The sequence below is a fragment of the Bidens hawaiensis genome, unplaced genomic scaffold, assembly GCF_021521415.1.
Source record: "Bidens hawaiensis isolate Kalapana, Puna unplaced genomic scaffold, B.hawaiensis_p1.1 tig00035879_1, whole genome shotgun sequence".
Taxonomy (NCBI): Eukaryota; Viridiplantae; Streptophyta; class Magnoliopsida; order Asterales; family Asteraceae; genus Bidens; species Bidens hawaiensis.
The window spans coordinates 31,346-46,293 of NW_027505386.1; the positions used below are offsets into that span (position 1 = coordinate 31,346).

The window sequence follows — 14,948 nt, forward strand, 5'->3', positions numbered from 1 at the left end:
TATTGCATAGACCAATTTGTTAGTTAATATTTTAAGCATCATCACTTCAACATCGGCTTTTAGGACTAACCTATAACTTAACAACCTTAGATTTTGAGCCATTTAAAACATCAAGAAACTAATACTTTCTTGTGATGTATCATTTTATGTTTGATAGATACCATCTGAAGAATGGTAATATTTTTCATCTCCTAGAAACATGGATATCAAACGTTTGCTAATTTTTTAGGCTGGTCTCATTTTCCGATGCAAGTATAACTCGCTAACTAAATAAATCTATATTTTTGAAATCTTCAATAATATAAGGATATACAAAGTCAATTTATCATATGATTAATAGTGTGCTAATGTCTAACATTTGTATTCCAAAGATAAGAAGTTATCTTATCCACCTAAAAAACCAAAACTTGTAGTCTAGTGTTTATATTTTTGTGGAGTTTTAAAATGATGAACTTAACCTAAATGATGGGTTAATTAAATAGTCAATTCAAAAAGAAGTTGTAAATGGCTACTTTTTTAAACTAACCCGTGGACCGAAACTCATTCTAGTCACAACTGTTTTAACCCGAACCATATTTGAGACTTTAACCGGTTAGAGAACCCGCTCATTTAAGTTAATATAAAGATTAAGAATGCATCAATAGTGAATTTGTCTATTCAAGGTTTGAAAGAAAAATACTTGTATTTAGTATTAATCATATATATTTAATAAGTTAAAGTTTATTGAAATTTAATTTTTAATTAATGTTACCTCTTCATCCAATAATATCATTTCTTATAAAAACCTTAATTAATATAACATATTTAAAACCTCAATTTTTGGAATCATTATTCAAAATCAACGTGAAATTGGTAATTCTAAAAATCTAATATTAATAACTAATATAATATATTTATATAAAAAATAACATATTAATGTTGGTATTAAATTTTTTAAATCAACAAAGAATTATTAAAAAGAGAAAATGAAATATTAAAAAGTAAAAAAATAAAATACAAAATTATTAATAAGAAAGAGTGTCAAATGTATTTAATATGAAAGAGATGAGGGGAAAATTTTGTAAGCATCACTTTGGTGATGGCATGTGGCGTTTAGAAAGTTTTTTTTTTTATTATATAGTATAGATTTTTCAAATTATTTATAATAGTAGCCGATGATTCATTTTGGTGCTGTTTGTTTTTTAAGAGGTAAAATGTCTGCAGTCTACGGACCACATCTGCAGACATCTGTAGCAGAAGAGGTGGACCAAAACTCTGCAGTCTGCAAAAAGAAGACTGTTTATTTTTTAACACGTCTGCAAACTATTAAAATTAACAGAAATTTAAATAAACCGAATTTTAAACATAAAAAAGGTCTTCAAACGACTTAAACTTTATGCAAACCTAATGTAACAAGATCTTCATTAAACCTAAACTTTCTACAAGTTTTTTTAAACAAAAAACTAATGATAACTGGACAATTATACAAACTAATAATTGAACAAAAACTAATAATAATTCAACAAACTAAATTCTACAAATCAATTTATTTAAAAAAAAACTAATAAAAATTCAACAATAATTGAAAAATAACTCTCGAGCTCTCGTAAGTCAAAATGAGCCAAGCTCAAGCTCGTTTACACAAAATAAATCTAAATTAATATACACGACATCAATACTCACTCGACGAACATCAATTAAACCTGATTTCAACAAATTCCGATCTTATAAACTTTCAATAGTATAATCCAATACAAAAATTCAAATCGATTACATCACAAATCATACAAATATAGGTAAAGTACACAAATCAACAAAACAATAATACACGGACTGGAGTTGTGGATGTGTGGCAGTGGGCGGCGGAGACGGCGGACCTGCGGTAGTCGAAGGGCGGTGGAGATATGGGGTGGTCGGAGAGAGGGCGGCGAAGGTAGGGGAGGGGCGACGGAGGTGTAGGGTGGCTGGATAGGGGATAGCGACAGCAGGGGTGTGGCGGCGGAAGTGTGGGGTGGCCGGAAAGGGGGGCGACGGAGGTGTGGGGTGACCGGAAAGGGGGCGACGGAGGTGTGAGGTGGCCGGAAAGGGGGCGATGTTGGAGAAGAGGAGAGGGGTGGAGGAGTTGCTATGGTTGATGGAAGGGTTTGATGAGAAGATGTGGGAAGATGTTAAAAGCTGATGGTCCAAGTCTTCTCCAAGAAGAGGGTGCGCAGACGTTTTTTAATGAAATGTCTTCCGGAAAACAAACAGTTTTCAGACCATAACATCTGCGCGTGGTCTGCGCGGTGCAGACATAAGAGGCCAGGAAGATCTTCAGAGAAAAAACAAACACTACCTTTGTGTGATTATGGTTGTTTAAATTGCGTAATTATTCATTTGTTAATGATAAGTAGGTAATTTTATACATATGTCGCGTTGTTAAATAGTTCGTTACTTCATAAGCATCTCATTGAAATTCGATTTCCTATCCCCTTTGTGATTTAAATAGTGAAACAATGTAAAATATAATCAATTATTAAGAAATCGTAGTCAATTGTCTGGCAAAAAGAGAGAAACTAATAATGCACCATCCACCACAAGAATGTTGACAATAACTACCATAATAATACCTGTAAAAATTAATGTGATCACATGTGGCGTGTGTCCTGTCTTGACAATAACATGCCCCACGATATCAACATCGTCTACTTGCCTTGGGAGCAAGGGTTGATTTCATTTAAGGAAAATATACACGTATATACGCATATTGTACACGTATATACATGTTACTCAACTTTTTTTTTTTTTTTTAACTTTTTTACTCTATAAAATATTTAGAATAATTTTAGCTTGTGTTTTTTTTTTCATAACCAATATTATGTTTAGAATTGCAAATACTGAATAAAGTTTTTGTTCGGTTACAGAGGTTGTACAAACCGATTTGGGTTGGACGCGGATTGAAGAAAGTCAAAGGATCGGGTTTAATCAATTCAGGTCAGATTTAACCGCGTTTGACCAGGTTTGAAGTATAGGATTACAACCCGATTTCAACCCTGCGGTTGTCGTTTTCTAAGCGATTCTTGCCAAACCAATTCACTCCAGGTAACAACTCGATTCCAATTATTGAACATCTTTTTAAGGTTATATAACTGTCTTATTTTAACTATTTACGAGCTTAAAACATATTTTTATAAAATCTACCTATTCTAATAAAGTAAAATAAATGTGGACACTTGTCATGTTTTGATTAATTTTCATAATTTTTTCCCTCCAAAACTAATATACCCTAATATATATAATAAATCAATAATTATTCATTTTCCTTTTACACTATATTTATATAATATCTATATATTTTTATAAATATAATTATTAACATATTATTTTACTATATATTCAAAATACTTGGTGAATTACAAAAATCAACAACAAATCATGTTTCTCAAATAAAAATTGTTTCGGGTTTTTTTGTAGAACTTAAATTTGATTTTATGGGTCAAAAGTTGGTAAATAGATTGTCTGGTATAAGTTAACTACATTTTGGGTCAAAATTTGTTAGGGTCAAAAATGAAAATTTTGAGTATTTTTAAAAATTTGAGAATGCAGAATGGATTTATCGTCAAATTTGTCATGGGTTCAAAGTGTTGACTTTAAAATGTCAAAAGTATGAAAGTTAAAATTTTAAACATGATTCGGGTTTCAAATTTATTTTTAAGGGCATTTTTTGAAATAATCAAAAGGTTCGGGATTTGACAAACTGACTATTTTCCCCTCAACTATTAAATTTTAAGAAAACATTGCGAACACTTTCGACATGCCACCCCATGCCTATCAATGCTTAACTTTTATCAAATTTGAAATATTTATATCAATATTAATTTTTCTTTTAATGGTGATTAGAACATCGTATGGGAAGCATGACATGCTAAACTATGCTCAAATGAAACAAAATATTCACAAAATTGAATGGGTTAATGTGTTTTTTATGTTGTCATTATGACAAAGTCGAAAAGCCCTCTGAAACTTATCAAAATATTTTTCATGGTGTAGCTCAGAAAAACATAGTTCTTGAAGAATATCCATTGTTACAATTTAATGTTTTACTTTTCTTTGATGGTTGGTAAATTGATAAATATATCAATAAAGGTAACGCTCCTTTTGTATTTTGGTTGAAATGTTAGAACTACTATCATATGAGAAGTCTTATTTCCGAAATTAGTTCATAACCAAAATTCTTTCATACATATATGACACCGAGAATGAATTTTTCAATAGAAAGAAGCATTCTCGGGTACGTTTTTGCACGGACATTTTTTTATTTAGTTCATTTAAAAAAATCATTTTGTGATATAAATAAAATCAATTTATATACACATTGTATAGATACAAGTATAAATATAATACATTTTTTTTTCATTTACGCTATGTAATTATTTGTTTTACTTGTCCCGTGTGGTGTGACACGGGGCTCTAAAACTAGTATCATAATATTTAAAAATATAGTTTAAGAAAGCGAGTTGTCAGCTCTCGGAAATAAATGAAACTCTGGAGCCGCCTCATTTTCCCACTTAAATACAAGCTTCCTTCAATTCATCCCCAATTTGTCACCGGTTCTTCAATTTACATCTCCCGGCCAAAGCCCATCAATGTTCGCGCCAAAACAACACGAACATCCCGTTGAAAAAGCACGCCGTAAGTTGCCGGAGAATGTGATCGTGGCCGTGAAAGCATATGAGAAGATAGTCTCAAAGGAAGCTTTGGCCTGGGCTCTTACCCATGTGGTTCATCCGGGTGATTGTGTTATGCTGCTGGCAGTATATTCCAGCAACAAAACAAGTAAGTAACCCATGCATCAGTTACTGTTTTATTATGTCGGTGGTAATGATAACGTATTGCAGGTCAGAAGTTTTGGAGATGGCGACGGTTGAATGGAGACTGCCATAAAAGTGAAGATTGTGTTAATTTACCGGATCGGATATGTCAGATCTCAGAAACTTGTTCACGGATGGTCCTACAATTTCAAAATCAATTTGAGGTAACAAATATTATTATTTACATTTGCATAATAGTTGCTCCATTGCAATTAGATGCAGAATCTGTCAAGGGGATTAACCGGATTGGAATTTTATATGTCATTTTTCAAATTTATCTATATACAAAATTTTATATATAGTTTGTTTTTCAAATACTTCAAGGATTTTGACCAATTTTGACTGAAATTCGACTGATTTAGTGGTCGTCTAGGTGAAATGGAATCAGTAGCCCTCCGATTTCCGCTTAATTATCGGTGCCTAATCGCGATTTTTACAACACTGCCCAGTTCATAGTTGTCAATTGCGACAATAGCGCTTGATATAGCGCACCACGTAGCGTATAAGTCATATGTTGCTATAGGGTGTTTAGCGACCAAATAGCGACTGTTCTGTAATTTTTATTTATTTTTATTAATTTATTTGTTTACTTTTTTAGCTATTTTAGTGATGTATGTTTATTTACCGATTATAATTGCTAATTTGGTGGTGTGAATGTTTATTTATTGTGTATAATTGCTACAATAGTTTACTACTTGAATGCGAAACATTTCTTAAACTTTCTACTACTTTATTGCTAAACATGAACTAGAGGGCACTATTTCGTCGATATCGCTACGTAACGTATAGGTAGCTTGTCTCTTTTTCCCGCTATTCACTATTGACAACTATTGCCCGGTTACACACAGAGAATTGCTATCAGTTAGGATGAAATTCATATTGACCTCAACTAGTCAACTGTAGGTAATGGTGCAGATCAAGGTGGTGTCAGGTACACAGGTGGGCTCTGTGTCAGCTCAAGCGAAGTATAACGCCGCCAATTGGGTCGTATTGGATAAGTAAATAGAAGTAAAACTATTATCTCATTGTATGAATCAGATTAGAGTCCAATTTTTTATTTTCAAGAGTCAAATGGTTTTATGTTGTTTGAATCAGGAAATTGAAACAAGAACTTAAACACTGCATGGAGGAACTGCATTGCAATATTGTGGTGATGAACGGTTCTGTACCCAAAGTCCTGAAGCTTAATCTGGGTCGACCCGACGAGCTTCAAACACCTTTCTTTTCAGCAGCTTCATCACCGACTGCAGATCCTGAAAAACTTTTAGGCCATGGTGTGAATCATTCCACTCCAGTCAGCAGCCCTGAAGAAACATCTGTTTTCCATCCGCAAACTTGTAATAAAAACCTGTTATCAAACTCGGTCACGTCGTCTGTTTTCCTTGTTTACAAACAGAACCCGTTGTTTGAACACCTAATCAAAGGAAAACCATCACAAATCAATAAACCAGATAATTATGACAATCTGCATAATACAACAGACTCTTGTGGCGAACGAATCATAGCTCTCTCACTAATATCGAATCCATCTTCTAAAGTTCCTCAAGACAACATTGCAAATCATTCCATTATTAAACAAAATTCCCAATTTTCATATCCAAAAGAAAAGATCTTTAGTTCTGGAATTAGAGAAGCGGTTTCTTTGGGAAGAACAGTGTCACTACCGCCACCATTGTGTTCTCTTTGTCAATATCAAGCACCTGCACTGGTGAAACCGTTAAGACAATTTTTTTACAGTGAGCTTCTAGAAGCTACTGATGGTTTCTCTGATCAAAGCTTTGTGGCAGAAGGACGGTTGTGGGTTGTTTACAAAGGTATGCTAAAAGATGGTCTAGTCGTTGCAATTAAACAGTTAAAGTTTTCCGGGTCCCATGAAGATGCTGATTTCTGTAAAGAAGTGAAAGTACTAAGCTGTGCACAACATAAAAATGTCGTCTTGTTGGTTGGCTTTTGCATCGACCGGAATGAAAGGTTATTAGTGTATGAGTATGTTTGCAACGGCTCGTTGGACATTCATTTACACGGTATATAATATCATGTTTCAGTTCTTGATTTATAATAATTAAACGCTTTAAATGTACTTACACAATGACTGTTGAATAACAGTTAACAAAAGAACATATTTAGACTGGTCGTCACGTTTGAAAGTAGCAATTGGAACCGCAACAGGATTAAGGTATCTTCATGAAGATTGCAGAGTTGGATGCATAGTTCACAGAGACATGCGGCCTAAAAACATCCTGTTAACTCACGATTACGAGCCTTTGGTACGCCACGTTAATTAAAACCAAATTATTAAGTTTTTTTTTAATCTAATTTACCAAATGCATCCTTACTCATCCAGGTTGCAGACTTCGGTCTTGTTAGCTTACACACTGAATACGATTCATGTGACGAGGATCGGGTCATAGGAACTTCAGGGTATGCCAATCATGTTCATCCATAAAAACAAATCATAATCTTTCTTTTTTATGTAATATATCATGTTTATGTTTCAGGTATCTTGCACCAGAATACTTCAATGGAGGAATAATAACAGAGAAAGTGGACATATATGCTTTTGGATTAGTACTGTTAGAGCTAATCACCGGTCGAAGAATCAATGAGTTACAATGTTACAAAACACAACATTTTTGGCATGATGTTTATACACCGGAACAAACGGAACCTGTGCATCTTTTAGCTTATAAGCATAATCTGCTGGACCGACGGTTAGGATCATATCAACCTCATAATTTTCCTAACGAGTTGCATGCTATCGGTCATGCTGCCTCCTTATGTCTTCAAAAAGAACCAGAATGCAGACCACCCATGTCAAAGGTCTGTTATTATTTTAATTATTATTGTTAGTTTGTCGTTTATTATTGTTTGTTAACTTTAGATATCATATCATTATGCTAATGTGTTTGTTTACATTAATATTGTTAGGTGCTTAAAGTATTGGAAGGAGAAACAAGGAATTACTTGGGTGCAGACCTGCATTCCATTGGTAACCGAAGCGGTCGCCTGCGAACCGAGAGGAGGACCCATTCTCGCGGATTGTCCTGCTAAAATGGTTGGAAGATTGGTGCGTTTTTTACATAAAATATAGATGTATAGGTTTTTATTAATCTCAGCTATTATCTTTTGGTCGCTGCTGGTCCCAACTAACGAATTGGCATATATCGATCCCACCTTTTATCATATGTGTTCCCAACGATCCGCGACTAACAGAACTCCAACGCCATTAGTTGTAGGTCGGCGGAAAAACGTTTTTGGCTGAAAAACTCGTATTTTTACCGGAAAACTCAACATTTTCGTCCCAAACATATTTGTAACTTTGGACAGACCTTTAGGAACCTTTTTTCTAGTAAAAGCCCCAATTATTGAGGGCGCCGGAACCCTAGAACCATCGTTGAAATCGGTTGGTAGTGCTCAAGTAGTGAGCCGGTTGGTGGTGAGTCAATTGGTGGTGGTGGCGGTGTTCAGATTGAGTTTTCCAGCAAAAATTGTGATTTTTCGGGCCAAAACCGTTTTTCAGACGACCTATAAGTAACGGCGTTAGGATTCCGTTAGTGGCGGACCGTTGGTATGAGATGCATTAAAAGATGGGACTGCTATCAGCCAATTCGTTAGCTGGGACCGGCAACAACTTAAAGATAAAGATGATAGTTGGGATTAATAAAAACGAATATACCTAAGGTATATATTAAATCTTGTAACTTTTATAAAAAGTGTACTTTTGATATTATGGCAGGTGAGTAACCAAAACATGTCTCGGGGAAAGATTGCAATAAAAAGGAAAAGGAAGAACAGTAGCAGTTTTAAAATAATATGTGATGGGTTTTTGTTATTTATTAAAGGTAAACAAAAGTTATATATATATATATATATATATATATATATATATATCATAATAAACTATATAAAGTAAATACGTAAAGAAAAAAGATGTAACATAAACAATCCATGGAATCCATTTTTTTTTCTTCAACAATATCGAGCTTTTTGTATGATTTAGTTGAAATGACATGCTTGTTTATTTGAAGAATAATTTAATAAGTTTTTTATTTTGCTTTGGTGAAATGGGTTTTTGCTTTTTAGAAGTCTAGGTTAACCTTGTTCAGTGATCTTAGTCACATCACCTAATGTATGGAGGATTACTTTTGATTATAAATAAAATTATAGGTAGATTTGGAAACGGGTTTGGTTAAAATCCACAAATAATATTTGTATACTTGGTTTTATTTTCTTCAACAAAGTTATTTTGCTTTCAACAAGTATTAAAGCCCGCGTTGCGCGGTTGGGTTGTAGGAAGGTGTTGGCTAGAACGTATTTGTTACTGTTACCAGGTTTATCGATGAATTAATATATAGAGCATATGTGCTTAAAGAAAAAACTCTATTAAAGTTTAGGAGTGGAAACGTAAACCGTTTAAAATAAAAAGAATTAACAAAGTGCAAGGGTTAAAACTTAAATCATTTAAAGAAAAAGAACTATTAAAATTATGAACCGTATAACAACTCTATTAAATTTTGGTGAAAAATTACCAAAAATTAAAAAATAAGAGTCCAATCCTAAAAACATCATATGACACCACATGCCCTATCGTGATTTAGAAGTGTTCACAACTTGAATTGTTAGTTAAGAATTGCTTGTCTGATCACAGTAACTCAAATGAAAAGGTTGTTTTCTGACGTGGCTTTTCAATTACAAACGAGTAATTGTTATGTTTAAAACAGTTTCGGCCTCAGCCTTTTTTATTTGTTTTGTAAATTTTTGATCATTTGCCTCTCAAAATTCATTAAATCAATGTAGCAAGTAATGTGTATCATTTCAAAAATCAAGGCGAGCATAAGATGAGATTTATTGGAATTCAACACGTATTGATTTTCTATCCTCAGTCCTCACCTCGCATTGACTAGTGGCTAGTGCCCTTTATAGGCAGGCATATACACAAGAAATTCATAATTTGTGAAAGGAAAACCAACTGACAAATGGTATAAAGCACTAACTCACCATAATTCTACTAACATGCATAAAGAAAGTCACCTAGATGATGATTGGGTTACGAAGAACATATGGCAACGTGACGGTGAACCAATTATTCAATTCTATACGTACTATAGTGACGAACTAGAAAGTGATGCCGCATAGATTTCTAAATACAACTGAATTTATGATGTCGAAAGGGCATAAATTACCGAGTATTTTGCTGGATTTTATTGTTGCGTAAAAATCAATGAGGGGTTGTATATATAGGCTTCGAAGCACCCCATCCAATATGTGTAAATATGACCGCCCTAGTGCCCTACGAACAAACATTAAAAGCAATTGCCGGTTGACTAGTTGTGTTAATTGTTTGGTTTAGGCATGAAACAGACGTCATGCAACCGTTGATGGGTCTAAGAAAAGTGAAATAAAGCAAGGCGCCTCAACTTCCCTAATGCATTTAAGTTATTAAAAAAGCAATTATATATGGATTATATAAAATTAAAAGGAGAATAAATCTTTTTAACAGGAAGTGCCCCAATTTTATTATTTGCTTTCCAATTGTGAAGTCATAACTTTTTTTTCCAGTTCACAAGATCGGCATTTGAATGCATAATTCTAGTCAAAGTTTTGGTCTAGGTCAGGGACTCAAGTCACACGCTGTATGAAGATGATTTTAGTTACGTTTAGATGATTTCACCGATTATTTTAGGTTTCAAATCAAATCAATTTGATAATTATAAACCTAATTAATTACGGTCAAGTCAGGCGGTGGCGGTGGCGGTGGCGATGATAGTGGTGGTGATTGTTGTTGTTAAGTGGTTTTGTTGAGAAATTAGAGTGAAAGAGGAATGAAATGAAAAAAAAGAGGGGTGAGAAGTAATGATTTTGATGGAATAGGATTCCATGTATAATGAGTGATTTATTCCATTGAGCAACAAAACATAATTTTTTTTTTCATTCCAACGCAATGAATAATTTCATCCCACTATTATTCCTGCATATCGAATGCTACCTATTTTTTATTGAATCTAGGATACTTGTTTATCTTTCAATTTCTAAAAAATGTGCCTCAATTTAATTATCTACTACGGAGATTGGCTATGAAGATTTAGGTGCTGTTTGTTTTTTCAGAGGTAAAATGTCAGCAGTCTGCGGATCACATCTGCAGTCATCTGTAGCAGAAGAAGTGGACCAAACCTCTACAGTCTGTAAGAAGAAGACTATTTGTTTTTTAACGTCTGCAGACTGCTAAAATAAAACAGAAATATTTTAATAAGCTGAAATATAAATAAAAAAAGTCATTCAACATCGAAATTTAAATAATAGTCAAACAAAAGTGCCATAATATTCGTAAAACAACAAGAACATTTTTTTTTTCAAATAATCTATTCAGTACTTTGCATTAACTGCTCCACAATTTCATCTCATAACTGCGTCATATATTCATGATGTGATGCAGTGCCATGCGCTTCAACCTCGTCTTCATCAGCAACGTGTACATGAGTATTTCAGAATGACACATCGGGTTGATCGTATTGTTCAAATAACTCATCGCTCAAACCTTCTTTCCTAATAAAACTATGTAGCGCGAAATATGCAACTGTGAGATTCCTTTGTGTCTCCAACGAAAATGGTGCCATCCTCTTCAATATAGGGAATCGTGCTTTTAGGACACCGAAAGAACGCTCAATGACGTTTCGAAGTTTTGCATGTGCATGGTTAAATTTTTCTTTATTTGTCAATGCACGTCTCTGACGAAAATCTCCAAGCCAATACTTCACATTACGGTACGTAGCCATAAATATTCGCGCGTGTGCATACGCCGCATCACAAAGATAATATTTCTTTGTAAAGATATACAAGTTAATTAGATTATTAAATTAAGATAGAAATAACAAACAAACAATAAACATAACTGGTGGTGGAAATGGGAATGGCGCATGTGGATCTGATAATGCCTTTGATAATATTTTATAATCATGTGCTACCCCTTCCCAGCCGGCCACGGTGAAGGTAAAAATCATGTTGAAGTCACAAATTGCTAATACGTTTTGATAACAATCCCTTTTTCCCCTTCCTCTATATAAATCTTGTTTCTTAGTTGGGACAACAGCATACATCAAGGATCGTCTAGTGCACCAACCGCTCCTCTAATAACCCGTCGTAGCCTCTAATATGTCCCGGAATGTTTGGATTCATATTGAAAGAAGTTGGTACTATCATATCTTTGGCGAAAAGCATCAGTTTATCCAACACCTCATAAAAAAAATTTATGAATTGTTTGCTTTGAGTGTTGTAATCTATGCTTGATAACTACGTAACGTTGATTATGATCGACTATCATAAAAAACATAGCCATCTTCTCCTCGATCGATACATGTTTACTATCATTTAACGAATAATTTGTCCTAAAAAGTGCACATAGTCGGACAAATTATTCACGAGACATACGTAGCAATTCATTGCATTGTTTGGGATTTCCTTGCAGTAACTCTAACGTGTATTTATGCCCTGTCATAGCCGAATCATTGTCTCGCATTCGTTTCAAACCATTCCTCCAAAAAAGCGGATATACAAGTATATAAGAATTACCAGAAGTAATTTCTTATCGTGATCCATTATGATCCTATGATAATAAAACATAAACAACCATTAAAAATAAACATCCATTAAACATCAACAACAACAATTAACATAAACATCAAAACAACCATTCTACATAAAACTAAATAAACCCAAAAGCATACAATCTCATCGATGCATACAATGTCAACATAAACTAAACAATCATTCAACATAAACCAAAAGCATACAATGTCAACATAGAAAAAACAAATCTAAAACCCCTCAAAATACCATGTTCTTCACTCCTTTAATATTCCTAAAGCTATGCCCGTCATCTTAATCCACCCTTTTAACACTTCGGGAGTATTTGGCAATTCCATCCATACGTCTCTCAATTCCAACATTCCAAATATACGAAAAGTCGCTAAAAATAGAGGGTCCGAATCTTTTAACCCAACCAAGCTTAACTTCTACTTACATTCACGAACTGTAGGCTTATCTTTGCCTTTAACCAAATATTGTAAGGTCTTTTGCACATCAACTGCTAAATCATCAATAGTGACAGATGATGACTTTAAGGTTTAGTACCTTTTATTTGAATTAGGCTCGGGGGTAGGCTCAGGTGTAGGCTCAGTAGTAGGGTTAGGAGTCGGGCCAGGAATAGTGCCAGCATCATCATTTTCAGTGTCAACAAAAACGTTAACCATAATCATAAGTTGTTGGACCCGATAACAACAATGAGATGTGGAACAAACCACTGATGGTTGGGTTGAGGTCCATTTGCGATTCCCAGTGGCAGTATTACCATCAAATAATCGTGCACAAAGATCTGGAAATGGCAATGGGGTTGTTTTTAATGATGCAGCCATCGGATGTTCCTAAACCCAAAGTAGAAAATGGCATAAGTTTTTTTCATAACTAGATATTAAAAAATAAAATATATGAACATACCTTCTTAAATTCCTCCCATTCCTCATTTGTTAAGGTGAACGTGTTCGTTTGAGCATTGCAAAGGTTGCCGGTTTTGTTTTTTAAATACACCCATCCTATGTATTTGGCTTTAAGATTATCATAAGCATTTTTCATTTGTTTTTGATTCAACTCTAACGCAAACTTTTCCTTAAGAACACGCCCTAAGTTGTTCCATGAATATTTTTGCAAACTCAAACCTTTTCTACCCACCTTGTTTACCTCTTCATTGGAAGTCTCTAATAAGTGTTTTAGATGCTCATTTGACCATTGTTGTTTCTCTCCCATTTCTATTAATCAACAACCAAACCTAAACATAATCAATAATCAACAACAAAACCTAAACCTAACTATGTATCTAATAAAATTCATAAGATAATCCTAAGATTGAAAACAATAATCATTTCAATGAACAAATATAATACAAGAAATCAAACCAAAACATAATCAATATTCAAGTGGTCAATTAACATTAATAAACAACAGAACCTAAACCTAAGTATGTATCTAACAAGATTCATAAGTTAATCCTAAGGTAGAAAACAATTATTATTTCAATGTACAATTCTACTACAAGAAATCAAACTAAAAAAATAATAAATATTCAAAATACATATAACAAATCTAATAAAAGAAATCAAACCAAAACATAATAAATATTCAAAATACATATAACAAATTCAATACAAGAAATCAAACCAAAACACAATAATTGTTTCAATGTACAAATCTAATACAAGCTTACCTTGACAAAGATTCCGGTGGTGGAGTTCACGGTGGTGGAGGAGCGGCAGTGTGGCAGCAGCGCTGCGGTGCGGCGCCGCAGTGGAGGTGGAGCAGCCGTGGTGGAGGTCGCCGGTGGTGGAGGTCGGGGAGGAGAAGAAGGGGAGATGGTAGGGGAGGAGATGAAAGGAAGGAGAAGTTAGAATGAAGGAGGCTAGGGTTTAGAATAGGATGTAGAAGATCTGAAAAGATGTTGGTCCATGTCTTCAAGGATAAGATGACGTGAAGACGTTTTTTAATGAAATGTATTCAGAAAAACAAACAGTCTTCAAGCCTAAAGGTCAGCGCATGGTCTGCGCGACGTAGACATAAGAGGCCAGGAAGATCTTCAAGCAAAAAACAAACACCACCTTAGATGATGTTTGTTTTTTCAGAGGTAAAATGTCTGTAGTCTGTGGATCATGTAAGTACCGAATCTGGATCACTACAATTATGATATAAACAATCTAGGTGTTGGTGCGGAATTCCAACACTAGATGATTCAAGAACACAGGTGAACACAAACACGTAGAACACAAGAATGGCTTCAAAACACACGTATTATTATACGTCGGGTGCTTAAGCACTATCAATACAAAACACGTCTAGAACAACCCCTAGACGGTCAAGACACCAGTGAAATGAACAACCCTTAACCCTATACAATACATTCTATATATATAGGGAACTAACCACTCAAGCCCAATATTAACCAAAAACCCACCGAGATCCAAATGGGTTCTCGGTTTACATACACAGCCCAAACAAAACAAACAAACTAAGTACAAACCAAGTAACTAGGCCCAACAATCTCCCCTTGGTTTGTAGCTTGGTTCTCAATCATTCTCC

At 34.3% G+C, this 14,948-nt stretch overlaps 1 protein-coding gene across 2 annotated transcripts; it reads left to right on the forward strand.

Annotated features, from left to right (window-relative positions):
• The first annotated feature begins 4,603 nt into the window (after positions 1 to 4,603).
• LOC143612865 (putative serine/threonine-protein kinase PBL25) lies at positions 4,604 to 8,583 on the forward strand. Of its 2 annotated transcripts, XM_077086739.1 has the most exons (9): positions 4,604 to 4,794; positions 4,857 to 4,993; positions 5,733 to 5,827; positions 5,925 to 6,853; positions 6,936 to 7,096; positions 7,174 to 7,250; positions 7,328 to 7,649; positions 7,758 to 7,900; positions 8,571 to 8,583. In XM_077086739.1, the coding sequence occupies exons 1-8, from the start codon at positions 4,605 to 4,607 to the stop codon at positions 7,878 to 7,880; spliced, it is 2,034 nt and encodes a 677-aa protein (XP_076942854.1). In that variant the 5' UTR covers position 4,604; the 3' UTR covers positions 7,881 to 7,900; positions 8,571 to 8,583. The 2 variants fall into 2 exon arrangements, with proteins under 2 accessions (XP_076942854.1, XP_076942855.1); XM_077086740.1 differs by lacking the exon at positions 4,604 to 4,794 and having other exon boundaries at positions 4,905 to 4,993; positions 5,723 to 5,827.
• The last annotated feature ends 6,365 nt before the right edge of the window (positions 8,584 to 14,948 follow it).